The 21,330-nt window shown below is 34.5% G+C and overlaps 1 protein-coding gene across 1 annotated transcript in view; it reads right to left on the bottom strand.

The window, feature by feature from the left end:
* Positions 1–21,330, bottom strand: part of LOC149796368 (uncharacterized) — a 287,440-nt gene that overhangs the window by 241,018 nt on the left and 25,092 nt on the right. The window contains exons 3-5 of the mRNA XM_089961040.1: positions 12,406–12,521; positions 4,873–5,012; positions 1,142–1,365 (exon numbers count right to left, since the gene is read on the bottom strand). Of these exons, the coding sequence (XP_089817166.1) occupies positions 1,142–1,365; positions 4,873–5,012; positions 12,406–12,521 (480 nt within the window). The remainder of the gene's footprint in view (positions 1–1,141; positions 1,366–4,872; positions 5,013–12,405; positions 12,522–21,330) is intronic.

The raw sequence follows: 21,330 nt of genomic DNA, 5'->3' as shown, positions 1-21,330 counted from the left end.
ATGCAAAATATTAAACTGAGTGCCACATAAATTTATGCTGCAGAAACCAGTCAGGATAATGGAAAATCAGGGGCCATAACTCATATCAGATCATGGAATGCAGGAAAAAGCACTCACTCAAGCTTTCATCACAATAATAAGTCTGGTTCAAGTCCAACATTGACTGGGAAAGTTAAGCTACAGAAGCAAAAGTTAGAGGGAAAAAGCAGTCAGGGGCCACAACTCCTTTAAATGTTGACAGACGGTTGGAAATCAAACACTTTTTAGGTTCAATCAATATAGAGCTGCATAGCAAACTTGGTTGAAACCAGCAATTCCCAATATTGTTATCTTGCAGAAACCAAATTGTTGATTGACAGATATGATTAATAAGGGCTCCACTAAATTCAGTTTTTGTCAATTATCAGTTGTTCCGATCATCACTTCATAAAATATAATTTGGAATGGTAATTGATATTCTTGTCAAATTTCTTTTTATTGGTGCTTTCATAATTTGAAATGCAAACTAGCTTTACATGGCTTTTATTGAAGATCACATAACAAGTCAAACATTGTCATTTTTAAAAGTGTCACCAATTACAAAATTTCAGTACAGTCAATAAAAAAACTTTTAATAAAAACTGGGCAAACTATGGGCAAAAACAATGACAGGCATAACTGGAACCAGATGTCTCCACCATACAACTTCTTTTAAGAAATAAATATCATTCTAGACTGGGAAATCCAAATATTGCTCCAGACTGGTAATTTTAGTGATATGATGCAGAAATACAGCTAAGTCTTTGGTCAAACTACTTTCAGGTAAGATATAGAACCAATCAAAGTTTCATTACTGACAGGCCATTTCTGAGCTCTAAAACTCAAATTTCCAACAATTTTAACATTCTTAGATTAACATGCACAAATTTTAAATCACACTACTTTCAGGATTAAAACTCATACATTAGTTCCTTTTGAAGGTGAACTCAGCATGTATTCATAGTCCTGATTTACTGAATCTGACAGACCTATCCATGTAAAATGTATTCAAAATTCTGATCTACTGTATCTGACATGCATATCCATGTAAAATGTATTCAAATCCTGATATAATGTATCTGAAAGCCTATCCATGTAAAATGTATTCAAAATCCTGATTTACTGTATCTGACACGCCTATCCATGCACGGTTCTCCCCAGTATGACAAGGTATCAGTTCCCACATATTTTGCTCTGTCTGGTAGTCTGGTAGCACCAACAGGTCTCCACCATTACGCTGACAGGTTGCACGGGCATCATACCAGTTCATTTGTTGACTAAAGTACTTCCAGCATGATCCACTCAAGTAATGCCAGTCATTTATCTGGTCACAGAAGTCCAATACATCTATGGAATTGAAACTCAAATTTTATTAAAGAATGAATCCATTAGTTACCTTCCTCTAATGGTAAGACCAGTGTAGTAACTAGCATGTTTCTTTTAAGAATCTGGATGAACTATACATATCATTTGGTAAATGACAAAAGACAGTTAAATTCATGGGCACAGTCAATTTTCAAACTGTATGAAAGTCAATTGCATGTACTGTCTCTAACCACACTGCTCAATTTCACAAGTACTAAAATAAAATTTACTCTGATATACCACACTGCTCAATTTCACAAGTACTAAAATAAAATTTACTCTGATATACCACACTGCTCAATTTCACAAGCACTAAAATAAAATTTACTCTGATATACCACATTGCTCAATTTCACCAGCACTAAAATAAAATTTACTCTGATATTCCACACTGTTCAATTTCACCAGCACTAAAATAAAATTTACTCTGATAATACCACACTGCTCAATTTCACAAGCACTAAAATAAAATTTACTCTGACATACCACACTGCTCAATTTCACCAGCACTAAAATAAAATTTACTCTGATATTCCACACTGCTCAATTTCACAAGTACTAAAATAAAATTTACTCTGATATTCCACACTGCTCAAAATTTACTCTGATATTTCACACTGCTCAATTTCACAAGCACTAAAATAACATTTACTCTGATATTCCACACTGCTCAATTTCACTAGCACTAAAATAAAATTTACTCTGATATTCCACACTGCTCAATTTCACAAGCACTAAAATAAATTTTACTCTGATATACCACACTGCTCAATTTCACCAGCACTAAAATAAAATTTACTCTGATATTCCACACTGCTCAATTTCACAAGAATTAAAATAAAAATAAAATAAAATTTTGTGTTACAGTGAATCCAGTAAATTAAGTTGGTATTGTTCATAGGGATAAAATAATTAACTTCAATATGGAATTGCATATTATAACATTGACTTCTGACCTCTAGATAAATAATTGTTATCTGTACATTATCATAAATTGATAGTGTTATGACAAACAGTGCTGATGTAACTCACAATGCAGTAATGAAACACCTTTATTATTTCATTGAACCTTTAAAATCCTAAACTGTGGTCTTTTGTGATACAGCCAATAGGATGTTACAATATGCTATCTTGTCAGTAGAAATTAAATAGTGGATATCAGAATAAATATTTTGTTGTCAACTATAATACATAGATTAAAGTTTATGACATTGATAACAGAAACAAATTAAATCCATTTAGAAGCTAATGGGTACACCTCAAAATATTGACTATTCTATTTTGATTCCACCACCAAGAGAATAGATATCTAGCTGTACCACCAAAAGAATAGATATCTAGCTGTACTACCAAAAGAATAGATATCTAGCTGTAACTCCAACACCTCCACCACAAATGTGACCCATATCAGGGGATGTTCTAACAATGTGACCCATATCAGGGGATGTTCTAACAATGTGACCCATATCAGAGGATGTTCTAACAATGTGGCCAATGAACTGCAAGCACAAGGACAGTACCTTTACTACCTCCGTGTCCATATTTGTCTGACTGCAACGGTCATGCATTAGACTAGTCACTTGTAGGCTATGCATTAGTCACATGCATTAGACTAGTCACTTGTAAGCCATGCATTAGTCACATGCATTAGACTAGTCACTTGTAGGCCAAGCATTAGTCACATGCAGTAGACTAGTCACTTGTAGGCCAAGCATTAGTCACATGCAGTAGACCAGTCACTTGTAGGCCAAGCATTAGTCACATGCATTAGACCAGTCACTTGTAGGCCAAGCATTAGTCACATGCATTAGACTAGTCACTTGTAGGCCATGCATTAGTCACATGCATTAGACTACTCACTTGTAGGCCATGCATTAGTCACATGCATTAGACTACTCACTTGTAGGCCATGCATTAGTCACATGCATTAGACTACTCACTTGTAGGCCATGCATTAGTCACATGCATTAGACTACTCACTTGTAGGCCATGCATTAGTCACATGCATTAGACTACTCACTTGTAGGCCATGCATTAGTCACATGCATTAGACTACTCACTTGTAGGCCATGCATTAGTCACATGCATTAGACTAGTCACTTGTAGGCCATGCATTAGTCACATGCATTAGACTAGTCACATGTAGGCCATAAGACAAGATAGTGACTTTATTTAGGACTGAATTTAAGTCATAGAAATCAGAAAGTTATTATCCACTGAACTGAATTGCATGTACCAAATGTTTTTGCATAAAATGTGTTATATATCTGTAATTATAAAGTTGTGATGTCCTTATCTAGTAGCCACATTATGATGTTGCCAGTCTTAAAATGAGTTATATAGCTGTAATTATAAAGTTGTGATGTCCTTATCTAGTAGCCACATTATGATGTTGCCAGTCTTGGGTTACAGGCTAGTTGATATTTTCACTTGCCATATATGAATTTTTAATCATAAATGTGACCATTTAAAATGCACCTTGGAGCACTGCCCTATATAGCCACCGTTTTGCTCATGTGCCAAGGGAGCACTTTTACTACAAAAGATTAATGTCTAAACCTGTTTTCATAATTTAACTTTTATCCTTCCCCATCTACTTTTGATATGATTCCATCTACTTTTGATAAGATTCCATCTATACATACATCAATACTCATGCAGAATCTATGATTCTATCCCAGTGACCAAAATCACAATCACATGGCTGTTAATACTGGTCTGATTTTGCAGCTGAGAGAAGAAAAAAGTGCAATTGCTATTACAGAAATATATAGGTCATAAAAAAAGAAAATTTCAAAAATATATTCTGCAAAAATCCCAAACATTTTGGGTGTTACATATGCAGTTAGTAATGATCTTAAAATGTTTGATCCTGAAATTGCTTTGAAAAAGGAAATTTGCATAAAACTTGAAAAAATAGATTTTAATTAAGAATCAAAGGGATGATACAGACATTAATGCATATTGTTCATTCAGCTGTGTGATTTGGCTGCTCTTTTTCACCTAACACAGTGGTTCACAAAGTGGGCCATACCACCCCCTGGGTGGCAGTGGGATTACCATGGGGGGGGCGCTAATGCCGAATAATGCTTTTTATGGAGTAAGATAGGGGGTGCTGAGGATAACCAAGGGCGTGGTGTCCCAAAAAGTTTTGGGAACCACTGACCTAACAGGTCACCAATAACAACATTCATTGTTTACTGACTATTCTTGCAGAGAGGAGTGTAACTCGGTGACTACAACTTGTTACTATTTTTACAAAGAAGAGTGTAACTCAGTGACTACAATTCATGCATTTGTGATACACGGTAAGCAGATGATTTGCATACTGTATACTATCATGGAATTCAGACCTATATTGAGTCCCCAAGTACTGTATCTTATATTGGAAGTGGAACCTATATTCGGTCCCACAAAGACTGTTAAAAACCACAAATAATGCCAAGCAGAGAACAAAGAATGACAGAATTTCCATCTGAGATGACTGACCTACAGGTCTTTTGCAGATGATTCCCATGCCATAGTTACAGGTTTGGAACGTCAAATTTCCCAAGTTAGGTGGATAGCCATATATGTTACCACATCCATCAGCAGCACCTGTATTTCCTTCCTGGTGTCTTTCCCAGTGTCTGCAAAGAAAATTAAGCTAAAAGGTACTTCCATGAGTATCAATGGTAAATTCCCACATGCTTTACTAAGAGCTGCCCCCTCCACACAGGGATGGGGGATCTATGACCTAAAGAAAATTATATATATTTTTTTCCAACAAAGATAAAATTGTTCTAGAAACATCCAAAAAGACACTAAAATTGAGTTTCTTTTTGTTCAATTGACTTTAAACTATTTGCCAAGGATACCTCAGGTGGGAGGCATAAAATATACATAGATATATTGCTTTGCTCCAGCAAAAGGTGTTGGGCTCATGGGTATAGTGCCCTGTTTATTAGAAATAATTTCTCTTCTGTTTTAAGACTTTGGAACTCTACTGGATCATGATGCCATTTTTGGTTTCTACTGAAATTACTGGGTGATGCCATTGTTTTGTTTTTTTTTAACTCTACTGGGTGATGATGCCATTTTTATTTTCCTTGGAACCTTAGTTAAACATCCTATCAATCCAGTTGACAACTATGATGGATGTTTTAAATGTGGAAGTTCATTAGGTGTTTGTGTCTGTTCTAACTGTGATTCCATGCACACATCTATGGTGTTCTAAAATTGACTCATACACACATCTGTTCTGTTCTAAAAGTAACTCATACACACATCTGTGCTGTTCTAAAAGTGACTAATACACACATCTATGCTGTTCTAAAAGTAACTCATACACACATCTTTGCTGTTCTAAATGTGGCTCATACACACATCTATGCTGTTCTAAAAGTGACTGGTACACACACCGATGCTTTTCTAAAAGTGAGGCATACACACATCTATGCTGTTCTAAAAGTGACTAATACACACATCTATGCTGTTCTAAAAGTAACTCATACACACATCTTTGCTGTTCTAAATGTGACTCATACACACATCTATGCTGTTCTAAAAGTGGCTCCATGCACATATCTATCATGTTCTAACAGTGACTTGTACAAACGTCTATTCTGTACTATATAGTGACTCCATACACACATCTATTCTATTTTAAAGTGACTCCATACATACAGCTATGCATGTTTCAAGAAACTGTACAAATGTACCAGCTTAATTATTTTCCTTGTGTGTCTCTCCTAAGTAACTTTAATGACAGATTAAATCAATGAATCAAGGGTAAAGATCTACACACTGGGCATATAAATACACAAGGGTAAAGATCTACACACTGGGCATATAAATACACAAGGGTAAAGATCTACACACTGGGCATATAAATACACATGGGTAAAGATCTACACACTGGGCATATACATACACAAGGTGTAAATAATAGGTAAAAGCAACAAAATTTAATATTATTATTTAAAGTTAAAATATATTCTTGATTAACATAAACAAAGTTAAATGCCAATCATGAAAATTACTGCTCATTGATGGTTACGGTACACCAATCATTACAGATTCTGAGGGTGAAGGTGTTGTTGCATATGTAAGAAATGGTTCATTAGTTGAAACGAGGAATGATTTATAATAAGATGAGGTTGAAGCAGTATGGATCATAGTGGGCTTTTTCTTTATATCCTCATCTGGTAAAATCAATTAAATACAAAGCCATTCAAGGTGGGCTTTTTCTTTATATCCTCATCTGGTAAAATCAATTAAATACAAAGCCATTCAAGGTGGGCTTTTTCTTTATATCCTCATCTGGTAAAATCAATTAAATACAAAGCCATTCAAGGTGGGCTTTTTCTTTATATCCTCATCTGGTAAAATCAATTAAATACAAAGCCATCCAAGGTGGGCTTTTTCTTTATATCCTCATCTGGTAAAATCAATTAAATACAAAGCCATTCATAGTACGCTTTTTCTTTATTTTCTCATCTGGTAAATCAATTAAATACAAAGCCATTCATAGTGGACTTTTCTTTACATCCTCATCTGGTAAATCAATTAAATACAAAGCCATTCATAGTGGACTTTTCTTTATATCCTCATCTGGTAAATCAATTAAATACAAAGCCATTCATAGTGGACTTTTCTTTATATCCTCATCTGGTAAATCAATTAAATACAAAGCCATTCATAGTGGACTTTTCTTTATATCCTCATCTGGTAAATCAATTAAATACAAAGCCATTCAAGGTGGGCTTTTTCTTTATATCCTCATCTGGTAAAATCAATTAAATACAAAGCCATTCATAGTGGGCTTTTTCTTTATTTTCTCATCTGGTAAATCAATTAAATACAAAGCCATTCAAGGTGGGCTTTTTCTTTATATCCTCATCTGGTAAAATCAATTAAATACAAAGCCATTCATAGTGGGCTTTTTCTTTATTTTCTCATCTGGTAAATCAAATAAATACAAAGTCATTCATAGTGGGCTCTTTCTTTATATCCTCGTCTGGTAAATCAATTAAATACAAAGCCATTCATAGTGGGCTTTTCTTTATATCCTCATCCACAAAAGTCAGATGTAATGAGCATTTTCAAAACTAAATAGGCACTCATCTGCATAAATTAGATGGAATGAGCATTGTAAACAATAAACAGATTGATGAACAAAAGATATTGATATATTAAGTCATTTCAACAGGGACTTATGAATAATCAGGTTAACTAAAATAGGTTAAATTTTCATAAAAATGTTCTGGTAATAAGATGTGCTATGACAAAGTACTCTGCACTACATGTAGGTCCAATGATTTGTTTAACAAGGTATGTATTACAACAAAGTACTCCATCCTACATTAAGTCCAATGATTTGTTTAACAAGCCATGTATTAGAAAAAAGTACTCTATCCTACATGAAGTCCAATGATTTGTTTAGCAAGGTATGTATTACAACAAAGTACTCTATCCTACATTAAGTCCAATGATTTGTTTAACAAGGTATGTATTAGAACAAAGTACTCTATCATACATGAAGTCCAATGATTTGTTTAACAAGGTATGCATTACAACAAAGTAATCTATCCTACATTAAGTCCAATGATTTGCTTAACAAGGTATATATTAGAACAAAGTACTCTATCCTACATTAAGTCCAATGATTTGTTTAACAAGGTATGTATTACAACAAAGTACTCTATCCTACATGAAGTCCAATGATTTGCTTAACAAGGTATATATTAGAACAAAGTACTCCATCCTACATTAAGTCCAATGATTTGTTTAACAAGGCATGTATTAGAACAAAGTACTCTATCCTACATTAAGTCCAATGATTTGTTTAACAAGGTATGTATTACAACAAAGTACTCTATCCTACATTAAATCCAATGATTGCTGTAATAAGCTATGTGCTTCAACAAAGTACTCTATCCTACATTAAGTCCAATGATTTGTTTAACAAGGTATGTACTAGAGTAAAGTACTCTATCCTACATTAAGTCCAATGATTTGTTTAACAACTATGTATTAAAGTACTCTATCATACATGAAGTCCAATGATTTTTGTAATTAGATAAGTGTTACAACAAGGTACTCTATCCAATATCTAGGCTCATTGATAGTTGTAATAATGTATATTTTACAAAAAGGAATTCTACTGGTATCCTATATATAAATCCAGTGATTACATCTCTTACAACAATGTACTCTTCTTTATCCTTTATATAATTCCAGTGTTTATTGTAAGAATGATCTCTTACAACGATGTACTCTTTTGGTACCTTGCATCTAGGTCCAGTGTTTTTAATACAAAATATGCCTACTGAATCTTATTTGACTACTTCAAGTGTTTGTAATACAAAATATGCCTACAATATCTCATTTGACTATTTCAAGTGCTTTTGTGCACCTATGCTAATGAAGTTTGTGTCAAAAAGGTTCAAGTCCCAACAGCAGAAAAAGCTGTAAAAACTGAAAAGTGTCTAAAATGGGCTGAAAATCTGATCAAACCATCTGTATACTTCCATCCTAACAAGAGCATTATAAACAGGCATCCTAACAACAACATTATAAACAGTCCTTTTAACAACAGCAATACAAACCATATATCCCAACAATAGTATCAAATACATTCATCCTGATGATAGCAATATAAACAATCCATCATAACAACAATATAAACAACCCATCCACATGACAATGTCATAACAGTCCAGTCCATCTTAATGACAGCATTATAAAGTCATCCTAACAACAGTATAAACAGTCCACACTAACAACAATGTTCTAAACAGTCCATCCTAACAACAATGTTCTAAACAGTCCATCCTAATAACAATGTTATAAATAGTCCATCCTAATAACAATGTTATAAACAGTTCATCCTAATAATGTTATAAATAGTCCATCCTAACAACAGTGTTATAAACAGTCCATCCTAGCTTCAGTTTTATAAACAGTCCATCCTATCAACAGTGTTATAAACAGTCCATCCTAACAACAGTGTTATAAACAGTCCATCCTAGCTACAGTGTTATAAACAGTCCATCCTAACAACAGTGTTATAAACAGTCCATCCTAACAACAATGTTATAAACAGTCCATCCTAACAACAGTGTTATAAACAGTCCATCCTAGCTACAGTGTTATAAACAGTCCATCCTATCAACAGTGTTATAAACAGTCCATCCTAGCTTCAGTTTTATAAACAGTCCATCCTAGCTACAGTGTTATAAACAGTCCATCCTAACAACAGTGTTATAAACAGTCCATCCTAGCTACAGTGTTATAAACAGTCCATCCTAACAACAGTGTTATAAACAGTCCATCCTAGCTACAGTGTTATAAACAGTCCATCCTAGCTACAGTGTTATAAACAGTCCATCCTAACAACAGTGTTATAAACAGTCCATCCTAACAACAGTTATAAACAGTCCATCCTAAAAACAGTTATAAACAGTCCATCCTAACAACAGTGTTATAAACAGTCCATCCTAAAAACAGTTATAAAGAGTCCATCCTAACAACAGTTATAAACAGTCCATCCTAACAACAGTGTTATAAACAGTCCATCCTAGCTACAGTGTTATAAACAGTCCATCCTAAAAACAGTTATAAACAGTCCATCCTAACAACAGTTATAAACAGTCCATCCTAACAACAGTGTTATAAACAGTCCATCCTAGCTACAGTGTTATAAACAGTCCATCCTAGCTACAGTGTTATAAACAGTCCATCCTAGCTACAGTGTTATAAACAGTCCATCCTAGCTACAGTGTTATAAACAGTCAGGAGTATACTAATACTAATATGTCTAAGAAATTTCATTTGTTTACCTCAAGTGATTCTTCCTTAATTGTTCTTACAAGGTGTTTTCAAAAGAAGCCAAAGGAAGGTTAAATTTGGTGTAAAAGAAAAATGACAAATTGTCCAAATGGTCAGAAAATGTAATCCAGGCATCTACACATTTTGGAAATATGCCTAATAACTTATATTTCTCCAGGGACTTGTTGTTTACAAGGCTCTTGTCCCAAACATCCAAAATTTATAAAATATTACAAATCATGGTTACAGAGACCAGAACCAATTCCACTCAAGGAATCTAAATATCAACTTTGTTCTGCCTGGGCTAAATAGTTTATTTTGTGGGACCTTATGCTGCTTTTTCTGTTCTTTGCTTTTTTTTGTTTACATATATTGCTTGCAAGGTATAGCAAGTGTGATGAATGAATGGATGGATGGTGGATGGATATCACAAAGCCATTATACAGGGTTCCCCTCATTATAATGATGCACTTGAGATCCATAACTGTAAACTGCATTATATACCAAACCATGGTATAGCAAGTATGATAGAATATTTGAAGACTGTTGTTACAACTCTAGGACTTAAAATATGTAACAGGGAGAAGTCAAACCAACAATTTAAATAAAATCAACAAGTTATTTAGTTTAAATTACAACATCAAAACAAAAGAATAATCATATTTTAAATTAAAATTGTTTAGATAATTTTCAGACATAGATCCAAGATTCTGAAAATTGGTCTATGTAGACATTTTCAGGGTTTGATACTAACATTAGTCCATCAGTCAGAGACTAGTATAGTATTGGTATTAGTCTAATGGGACTAAGGGAAAATTTTATTTTAAATTTAAGTTCAACACAAAGAGTGGGGTGTCTCAGGCTGGGGAAGGCAGCTGCTACCTTCTGAATCTGCAAGGATAGTGATTGTTTATTAAAATCTACATACCTCAAAACATACTTGAATAGCTCTAAACATGATTTGACAAATATTAAAACTTAAATAGAACTTGCTTAAATTGGTTTGATGCAAAAGAAAGTAAATTAGATTCATAAACAAACTTTCAATATAAAACGGATTTCTATAAGATTTTTTCATTTTCTTGGCTGTGCTATTTATATTTTTTTATAAATATATATGGAATTATTATAATTGTTGTAATTATTATGTAATCTGAATGTCCATTATAAGCACATGTACATTATGTCATGATAATATTCAGACTTTCCAACACCAAAAGTACATGTACATTATGTCATGATAATATTCAGACTTTCCAACACCAAAAGTACATGTACATTATGTCATGATAATATTCAGACTTTCCAACACCAAAAGTACATGTACATTATGTCATGATAATATTCAGACTTTCCAACACCAAAAGTACATGTTCATTATGTCATGATAATATTCAGACTTTCCAACACCAAAAGTACATGTTCATTATGTCATGATAATATTCAGACTTTCCAACACCAAAAGTACATGTACATTATGTCATGATAATATTCAGACTTTCCAACACCAAAAGTACATGTACATTATGTCATGATAATATTCAGACTTTCCAACACCAAAAGTACATGTTCATTATGTCATGATAATATTCAGACTTTCCAACACCAAAAGTACATGTACATTATGTCATGATAATATTACCACTTTCCAACACCAATCTCCACTTCCATGTCAATATAAAGAACATTCACCCTGCATTGATAGCCTCATTTTGATTTTTAGCAATCAATATTGGGAACGGTAACTTATCCGAAATATGTCTTGTGAAAAGGGTTTATTGATATGATGATTATGTTTACATAACACCAAGTTTGACCCATAATTTATCAACTTGATTGGATTACAATGTGAGAATTTTCTTTCTTCACCATTGTATAATGGTTCTTTTCTTAACAAGGCCATCCTTATGTTGTTCTCTTATTTGTGCACTGGCAACCTATGGGGGTGGGGGGCCTTCATTTATGGAGGTATATTATACATTTATATAAGTATAATATAGTAGGCTTGTGATGAGGTGACCTTGACCTCACACAGATGTGCATGCAAAATGCATGGTATTCAGCACCACAAGACATCATCTACTGCCTGAAAATCCCCCCCCATCATGTAAACCTAAATTTTCATAAAGTTCAATTTTGCTATGTATCCAAATTGCAAACACTAAAAATCTTAAATCCATAAAAAAAACTGCTACAAGCACAGTTTCTTACACCAAGTTTCTGTCATAATATGTTCCATCTTCCCATGTCCAGCGATGATTCTTCAGACGGAGTCCAACCCACCAATTCATACGGGTCAGGTGAACAATTTGCTGCATTACCCATTGCTGCAAAAATAAACAGACAAATTATCTATCCCATGTTGAAATGTAATATACAGACTGGAGTAAAAACAAAGTATGTGTTCACATCAATTTATTATCTATCCCATGATGAAATGCAATACACAGACTGGAGTAAAGACAAAGTGTGTTTCACATAAAAACACAGACTGGAGTAAAGACAAAGTGTGCTTTACATCAATCTGGTATGTATACCTTTATGCCAAAGAAAATGCAGATGCTGAAAGGTATTATATGTCATATATCAATTCTCAAGATATTTAAATGAGAGGGAAAAGGTCTGCACCCCTGAGAGGGTAGGAGAGAGGGCAGGGTGATATCTAGGAATGGCAGGGTGCCATCCTTCAACAGGCACGGGGCAACACTTTAGACCAGTCACTGAAGTTTCTAGAGGCAGCAACTTTCACTACCACTACATGCTGCAGATTAAAAACTAGACTGTTCTGGAAGCAGGGACTTTCACAACCAAAGACAGCACTGAAGGTTAAAAACTAGACCATCCTGGAAGCCTGAGCTTTAACTATCAGCAACAACATTGCAGATTAAAACCTGGACTTTCTGGAAGCAGGGACTATCACTACCAAATTTAAGAAAACACTGTAGATTAAAAACTGAACTTTATAGAAGCAGGGACTATCACTACCAAATTTAAGAAAACACTGAAAATTAAAAACTAGACTTTCTGAAAACAGAGACTTTCTCTACCAAGAAAAACACTGCAGATTAAAAACTGGACTTTCTGAAAGTAGAGACTTTTACTACAAAGGACAATGCTGCAGATTAAAAAACGACTTTCTGGAAGCAGGGACTTTTTGTACCAAGAATGCTATACAGATGCTTTGCCTTTAAAGCAACAGCTCAGGTCATCTTTCTCAAACATGTACAGACACAGTAGATAACACATGCAGACACAAATATTAAAGATAACAGTAGATAACACATGTGAACATGAACATTAAAGATAACAGTTGATACTCAAGACAGACTTAGACACAGCTATCATTAGTGATCGACCCTGTTTCCAGGAGTCTGGACCTCCATTTTCTTGTCATGGACTCTTCAAATTTGCAAAACTAATTTCCAAATGGTATTTTTAAACAGCAAAAAATAAATGACCCTAGAAGGACAAAAATAAGTTAATAAATAAAAAATTGATGTGACATTTCTATCCTTTGCATTACTTTAATCTTAAAAAAAATTGAGCTAGGTATAAGAACAGGAATGTCTGAAAATAAGAATGTGCATTTATGATGAACAACAAAGAACTTACATTTCTGCCAGATTCTTGCATAAATCAAATTGAGGCTGCTGAGAGAAGTGACAGCATTATCTGAACAATGATGGATGTTAGAAAGTTATTAAATTAAAGTTCTGAAAAGATTTCTTTGTGGAAAGAGATTCTGAACAATACAGAGCTGTCAGTGATGGGTTTATGACCAAAGACATTTTTAGTATGGGAAAATGTTAAAATATACAAGTTGAAATGGACAGGAAATGACAGAATAGCAGTACCAATATCAAGTTTCCAACTAGCAATACGCTGGATGTGAGAATTGGGAAAACACACCAAAGCCTGGGGTGGTTGTGGAAAAAGCAATGACAAATGTGGGTAAATGGGTCAGCATCATGATAAATGTGGGTAAATGGGTCAGCATCATGACAAAATGTAAGTAAATGTGTCAGTATCATGACAAATGTGGGTAAATGGGTCAGCATCATGACAAATGTGGGTGAATGGGTCAGCATCATGACAAATGTGGGTAAATGGGTCAGTATCATGACAAATGTGGGTAAATGGTCAGCATCATAACAAATGTGGGTAAATGGGCCAGCATCATGACAAATGTGGGTAAATGGGTCAGCATCATGACAAATGTGGGTAAATGGGTCAGCATCATGACAAGTGTGGGTAAATGGGTCAGTATCATGACAAATGTAGGTAAATGGGTCAGCATCATGACAAATGTAGGTAAATGGGTCAGCATTATGACAAATGTGGGTCAATGGGTCAGCATCATGACAAATGTAGGTAAATGGGTCAGCATCATGACATATCTGGGTAAATCGGTCAGCATCATAACAAATCTGGATAACTAGGTCATGCATTTTCAACTATATTGTTATGGTGTGGTCTGTGGTGGAAGAGGGCTTTCCTTCTTTTAGTAAGGGTTAGCCAATCGTAGTCTGTATGTAAGGGAAGTGGGTGTTTGTATATGATATAGTAAATATATAAGGGACATACAGAAAGAAAAGATAGAGAAATACAGGATGGGGACTTCATAGATGAGATAGAATACACAAAATAATGGAGAGATTGATAGATATTATGAGAATAAACAATATATTAAGAGACCATGTAGCTAAACTGTAGTGTCACTAAGGACTTGGAGAGATGGACAGAAATTTAGTATATATATAATTAGATATAAACAGCAATTCACCAATGACTTTGTGTTTTAAACATTATATCAATGAAATCCCCTGAACTTGAAGCCAGAAGAAGAAAACCTTCCATCAGAAGTGGTAGAAAAGTCAGCAGGTCAGACAACAAGACCTTAATAAGTAGAGAGGATCATGACAAAAGGCCCTGCTCTCATCAAGTTTTTCAGCAGGGCCTCTAACAGAGGTACATTTTGGAAATAAAATGGTATGTATCCATACAAAATTATGATGCAAAATGGCATGTATCCATACAAAATCATGATGTAAAATGGCATGTACCATACAAAATCATGATGTAATATGGCATGTATCCATACAAAATCATGATGTAAAATGGCATGTATCCAGACAGACTAAAGATGTAAACAGCATGTATCCATACAAAATCATGATATAAAATGGCATGTATCCATACAAAATCATGATATAAAATGGCATGAATCCATACAAAATCATGATGTAAAATGGCATGTATCCATACAAAATCATGATGTAAAATGGCATGTATCCATATAAAATCATGATGTAAAATGGCCTGTATCCATACAAAAACATGATGTAAAATGGCATGTATCCATACAAAATCATGATATAAAATGGCATGTATCCATACAAAATCATGATATAAAATGGCATGTATCCATACAAAATCATGATGTAAAATGGCATGTATCCATATAAAATCATGATGTAAAATGGCCTGTATCCATACAAAAACATGATGTAAAATGGCATGTATCCATACAAAATCATGATATAAAATGGCATGTAACCATACAAAATCATGATGTAAAATGGCATGTATCCATGGAAAATCATGATATAAAATGGCATGTATCCACACAAAATCATGATGCAAAATGGCCTGTATCCATAGAAAATCATGATGTCAAATATAATGTATCCATACAAAATCATGAAATAAAATGACATTTTTCCGTACAAAAACATGATGTAAATGGCATGTATGCGTAAAAAATCATGATGTAAAATTTCATGTATCCATACAAACTCAAGATTTAAAATGTCATCTATCCATACAAACTTAAGATGTAAATGACATGTATCCATACAGACTCAAGATGTAAATGGAATGTTCCATACAAAATCATGATGTAAAATGGCATCTATCCATACAAACTCAAGATGTAAATGGCTAATGAAGCCGATGTGTTTTAGTGGCATCAACTAAAATAAAATTGCTAATGAAGCCGATGTGTCTCAGCACCAGATATGCAGCCTTGAATAGACATCTTGGTGTAATGTGAGAGTTATATTGAGAGTGACACCTAGGTTTCATGATTTCACACTGATTGTGTGAATTTAATGTTGATGTTGCCAATATTTATTGCTTGAAATAAACAATAGAAATGAGAAAGTCTTCATGTGTGGTGATCAGAATGGCTTCAGTTTTATCATCATTCATCCAAAGCTATGTCATCCATGACTTCACATCAAAAATGCACCTCTCTATGCCTTGGATGGGTGGCTAGATTTGTATATTTGGGCATCATGCAATTGACAAGATACAGGATGAAGATCCACGACACCTATGAAGGGCTGAGCGTATAGAATAAAGAGAAAATGGTCCAAGAATAGAACCCAAATTGCAACAACAAAACATAGATCAGCTGGACTGAAATGTTTTCCATTTATGGACACAATCTTTGTCCTGTCATCAAAGTATGACTTGAACCATAGCAAGGTTGAGTCACAAATGCCAAATACATACTGACGACAGTGATGTAATATAAGCATGGTCTATTGTGTCAAATACATAATGATGACAGTGAAGTAATATAAGCATGGTCTATTGTGTCAAATACATACTGATGACAGTGAAGTAATATAAGCATGGTCTATTGTGTCAAATACATAATGATGACAGTGAAGTAATATAAGCATGGTCTATTGTGTCAAATACATACTGATGACAGTGAAGTAATATAAGCATGGTCTATTGTGTCAAATACATAATGACGACAGTGAAGTAATATAAGCATGGTCTATTGTTTCAAATACATACTGGCGATAGTGAAGTAATATAAGCATGGTCTATTGTGTCAAATACCACAGATAAATTAAGCAAGATGAGGACTGTAATCTTTCCACTATTCAAAGCAGAGGAAAGGTTTTTAACTACTTTAAGAAGGGCAGTTTCAGATCAAGGCAATATGTAGACTATAAAATGCAAAAATAAAATTCAAAATAAAAATTAAATTCAGATGAGATACAAGTTTACAACTTTTTCACAGATTTTTTTATATGACTAGAAGGTTAGAAACAGGATGGCAGTTTTTCAATTCAATTGGATCAGACATTGGTTTCATCAACAGAGGCTTTACAATGGCAGTTTTGAAAACATGATGGGTATTCCCTGGATGGGGAAGAAGTATTAATAACATCGGTTAGTGAAGGTAATATTGAATCTAAGCATTCAAGCAGCAGTGATGTCAGAATTGGGTCAAGTTCACATGACATTGGGACACTCTTAATCAGGATTGTATGTAAGACACACAGGCTAAACAAATGCTGTTTAATGTTGCCTTTGAAATTCTGTATCACAACTGTGTGGTGATGACAAGTCAATTGAAATTGTCTTGTCAGGTTGATCTCTAATGGTTTGCACTTTATTTTGGAAGAACTTTGCCAACAGGTTCAAAAGGTTGACTGGAGAGAAGATCCATCGAAGTCGTGTACACTTGTTCCTTGACATTAGCTTGTTAGCAATATTGAATAACTCTTTACAACTGGAACTTTTAGTGACCCTAGTATTGAAGTAGGTTCATTTCACTGCATCAACTACAGTATATTTGTGATATTCTTTTTGGCAGCTTCAAAGATCTGCTTTTGAACAGTAAGAACGGATGAAAGTCAGACTTATGGTTTTCTCCTTTGGCAGAGCAAACACTAACAATACTACACCATGGAGAACACTTCTGAATTGACACTCTGCATTTGGAAGCTGAAGCATGTTTGTCAAGCAATGAATGCAAGCATTTTTCTACTGTAAAATGTAATAAATGGTTTTTGGTTTTCTTGGATGTCATTCATTAGTAAACAAAGTTTTTAGGTTTTCTTGGATGTCATGTATGAGTAAACAAAGTTTTAGGTTTTCTTGGATGCCATGCATCAGTGAACAAAATTTTAGGTTTTCTTGGATGTCATTCATCAGTAAAATAAAATTTTAGGTTTTCTTGGATGTCATGCATTAGTTCATCAAGATGGAGGATTTGGGACTGATATGTCAATATCACATTTGAGGCAGAGGTGATCTGATGCAAATTCATAAGACACCTGTGAAAACTGTTGAATATTGTCAACAGGTCTATGAATAATTCAGTCTCAAATGTGACTATGTTCATAGGTAGGTTGGCTAAAAGACTGAGGTAGAAAACATGAATGGAATAAAAAAGTTTTCGTTTGCATGGGTTTCCAGGGCAGTAAAAATTAAGTTGAAATCCCCAAAAATAAACAGTTTTCTATATTCCACAAAGATAGGAAACTGCCTCAAACAGAGAGATTCAGTCAACTTGTTTTTTGGAGTTTTTACTAGGAGGATAGCTAGAGGGGAAAAAATGGACTGACCTTTGTTCCATTGTAAATGTGGCTTGGACCAGTACAAGTGATGTGTGACCAAAACTGAAGGTTGCAGTATAGCTAAGATGGTGGAATATGGAGTTCTTTGTGACAATAGGGAGTAGTGGGGGAACAACTTGATAGAGTAACCAGTGGGTGTTACATCTGCACACTTTGGCTTATCACCTGATGTTTTCTAGCCATGTTTCTATCATGAAAAAGATTTTGATATCCCAAACATTGATAAAGTTGACTATTTCTGTGGGCATTTCCAATGGTCAAAGTGAATAATTTGAATTAAATTGCTGAAATTAACGAAAGAGTTTTCAAATCTCTGAATGAAAGGGCAAAAAGAAGATAGCTGTAATTTTTGTCTCTGTTCTATGCTAGCTAGCTTTGAAATATTTTTTTTTAATGCTGTTTACATTTCAGTGGAGATGAATGTAGTCTAAAGTAATTCATTCTTCACTAATTGATAATATTGAAATGCACACTAAATTCACCGATTCCAGGTAAAGCTCTGCTGCAGAAATCAAAGTTCAGAAGACTGGAAATCAAATTCATTCACAGACTTATCAACATAATGATGTTGTAGTTTAAACCTAACAATTAAACAATTGTTTAGAAAATCTAGAAAAGAAAAATTAAAAGAATGTGCAATAAAGGGTGTTAGCTTATCTTGGATTAGACTTATCCAAGGTATCATCAACATAAAGTTGCATGCCAAATTTGGTTGAAATTCCAAATGTTCTTAGTAAAGTTGTGCTGCAGAAATTGGGAGGATCTGCAATCAGGGGCCACAACTGCTTTAAATGATAACATGGGCCACAACTGCTTTAAATGATAACAGGGGCCACTACTGCTTTAAATGATAACAAGGGCAACAACTGCTTTAAATGATAACAGGGGCCACAAATGCTTTAAATGATAACAGGGGCAACAACTGCTTTAAATGATAACTTGGGCCACAAATGCTTTAAATGATAACATAGGCCACAATTGCTTTAAATGATAACATGGGCCACAAATGCTTTAAATGATAACATGGGCCACAACTGCTTTAAATGATAACATGGGCCACAACTGCTTTAAATGATAACATGGGCCACAACTGCTTTAAATGATAACATGGAATGCTGGAAAGCAATCAAAAGCTCTATGACAATTTTTTTTTAAATGAAAAAAATTTGTTGCAGATAAAAATGAAGAAGAACTGGAAATCAAGACTTTATCTCATCTAAATGGATGTCCATGAATATTAGAAATCTGATTTATTTTAGTTTGTCATCAACATAAAAGTGAACACTAAATCCAACTGAAATCCCTAATAAAGTTATTTAGAGGAGACCAAAAGATTGAAGGGCAGGATATTAGGGACCATAACTCCAGTGAATAATACTCTAGAATGCTGGAAAACAAACCCTCTCAAGGTCTCACCAATATAATGCCACATGGTTGAAATCCAAAAATCATTGATCAAGAAACCAAAATTAGGAGAGGAAGCAACCAGGGGACATAACTTATGCATGTAACTTGGATGGCAGAAAATCAACACATTTGACTTATGAGGTCTCATCATGCAAAGCTACAAAGCAAATCTGGCACAAATCCAACAATTTCAGTAAAGTTACTTTGCAGAAACCAAGTTGTTGATGGAGCAGCAGAGGGGCTGAACCCTACAAAATATTTCGCTTAACAGAGCCTTCTATCGAGGACATTTTAGATAGAGATATTATTTTCACAAAATAAACACTTCAAGTCAGAAAAACAACACAGAATGGGCTTTCTCTGCTGACTTGGAAGAGTTATCTCATGATAAATATCTACCCGTACAACTATTTCCTGATACAAGGGTCTATGCTGCGAAAACGTCTCAGGGATGTTCAGCCCCTCTGCTGCCCTGTGAAAGTCCCTGGCGGGGTTTGCCTGTCTAGTTAAAATTTTTATCTAACTCAACTTGATACCGTGTTCGAGGATCATGTAAATTTATTGTTACAAATCCATGTGGTTTTGCCTGAGCACGACTAAAGAAATTTCTGAATTTATTTATGTCCATGTCGCCGCTGCACCAAGTCTGATGTATATTTCGTAACAAGTGTGTGTCAACGCCGTTGAACACCGCAAGAATATTACAGTTATCTCTGATCACTTTTGGTATTTGTGTATATCGCTGTGTTACATAAATCACATCAGTGATTTTATGTCTGCCGCGTGAAAATATCCTGGCAGGGTTTGTTTGTCCAACATCACATCATCATACACGACTAAATTGTTAATTCTCCCATCAATATCATCAATGCTCGGTGCTTCATCGATGTCAGTGATAAATTCAATAACATTATCATCGCCGCTTATCGACGCTGCGCTCTCATTAAAATCTTTTAACACGCTGTAGCATCGCTGATCATCCACAGACGGGGCTATCAAATACAACTTATCCCACGTCATCCACTTCATTATTAAATTAAGTAACAACTGCGTCTTACCCGACCCAGATGGGCCTATAATAATCATTCGAATTGAGTTTGGTAGCGCTGCGTGATGCTTGGCAGGCTCTCGTCGTTTTGTAGCAGAAAAGTCAGTGATCTCCATTATATATATTATAAAATAATATGGATTTATATTGTGTGAAATGTAGAGCACGTACCCCAACCGCGGACATAACAACCACTACAACAAAAAATAATCGATCTGCGCTTACAGGCAAGTGTGAACGATGCGGCACAAGTAAGTTTAGATTTATTCCGTCGGGTAAAAAAAAGGAGGTGATATC

This window comes from Sinohyriopsis cumingii, chromosome 6 (genome assembly GCF_028554795.1).
Source record: "Sinohyriopsis cumingii isolate HCF-2022 chromosome 6, ASM2855479v2, whole genome shotgun sequence".
NCBI lineage: Eukaryota > Metazoa > Mollusca > Bivalvia > Unionida > Unionidae > Sinohyriopsis > Sinohyriopsis cumingii.
This window is presented reverse-complemented; position numbering and strand designations above follow the sequence as displayed.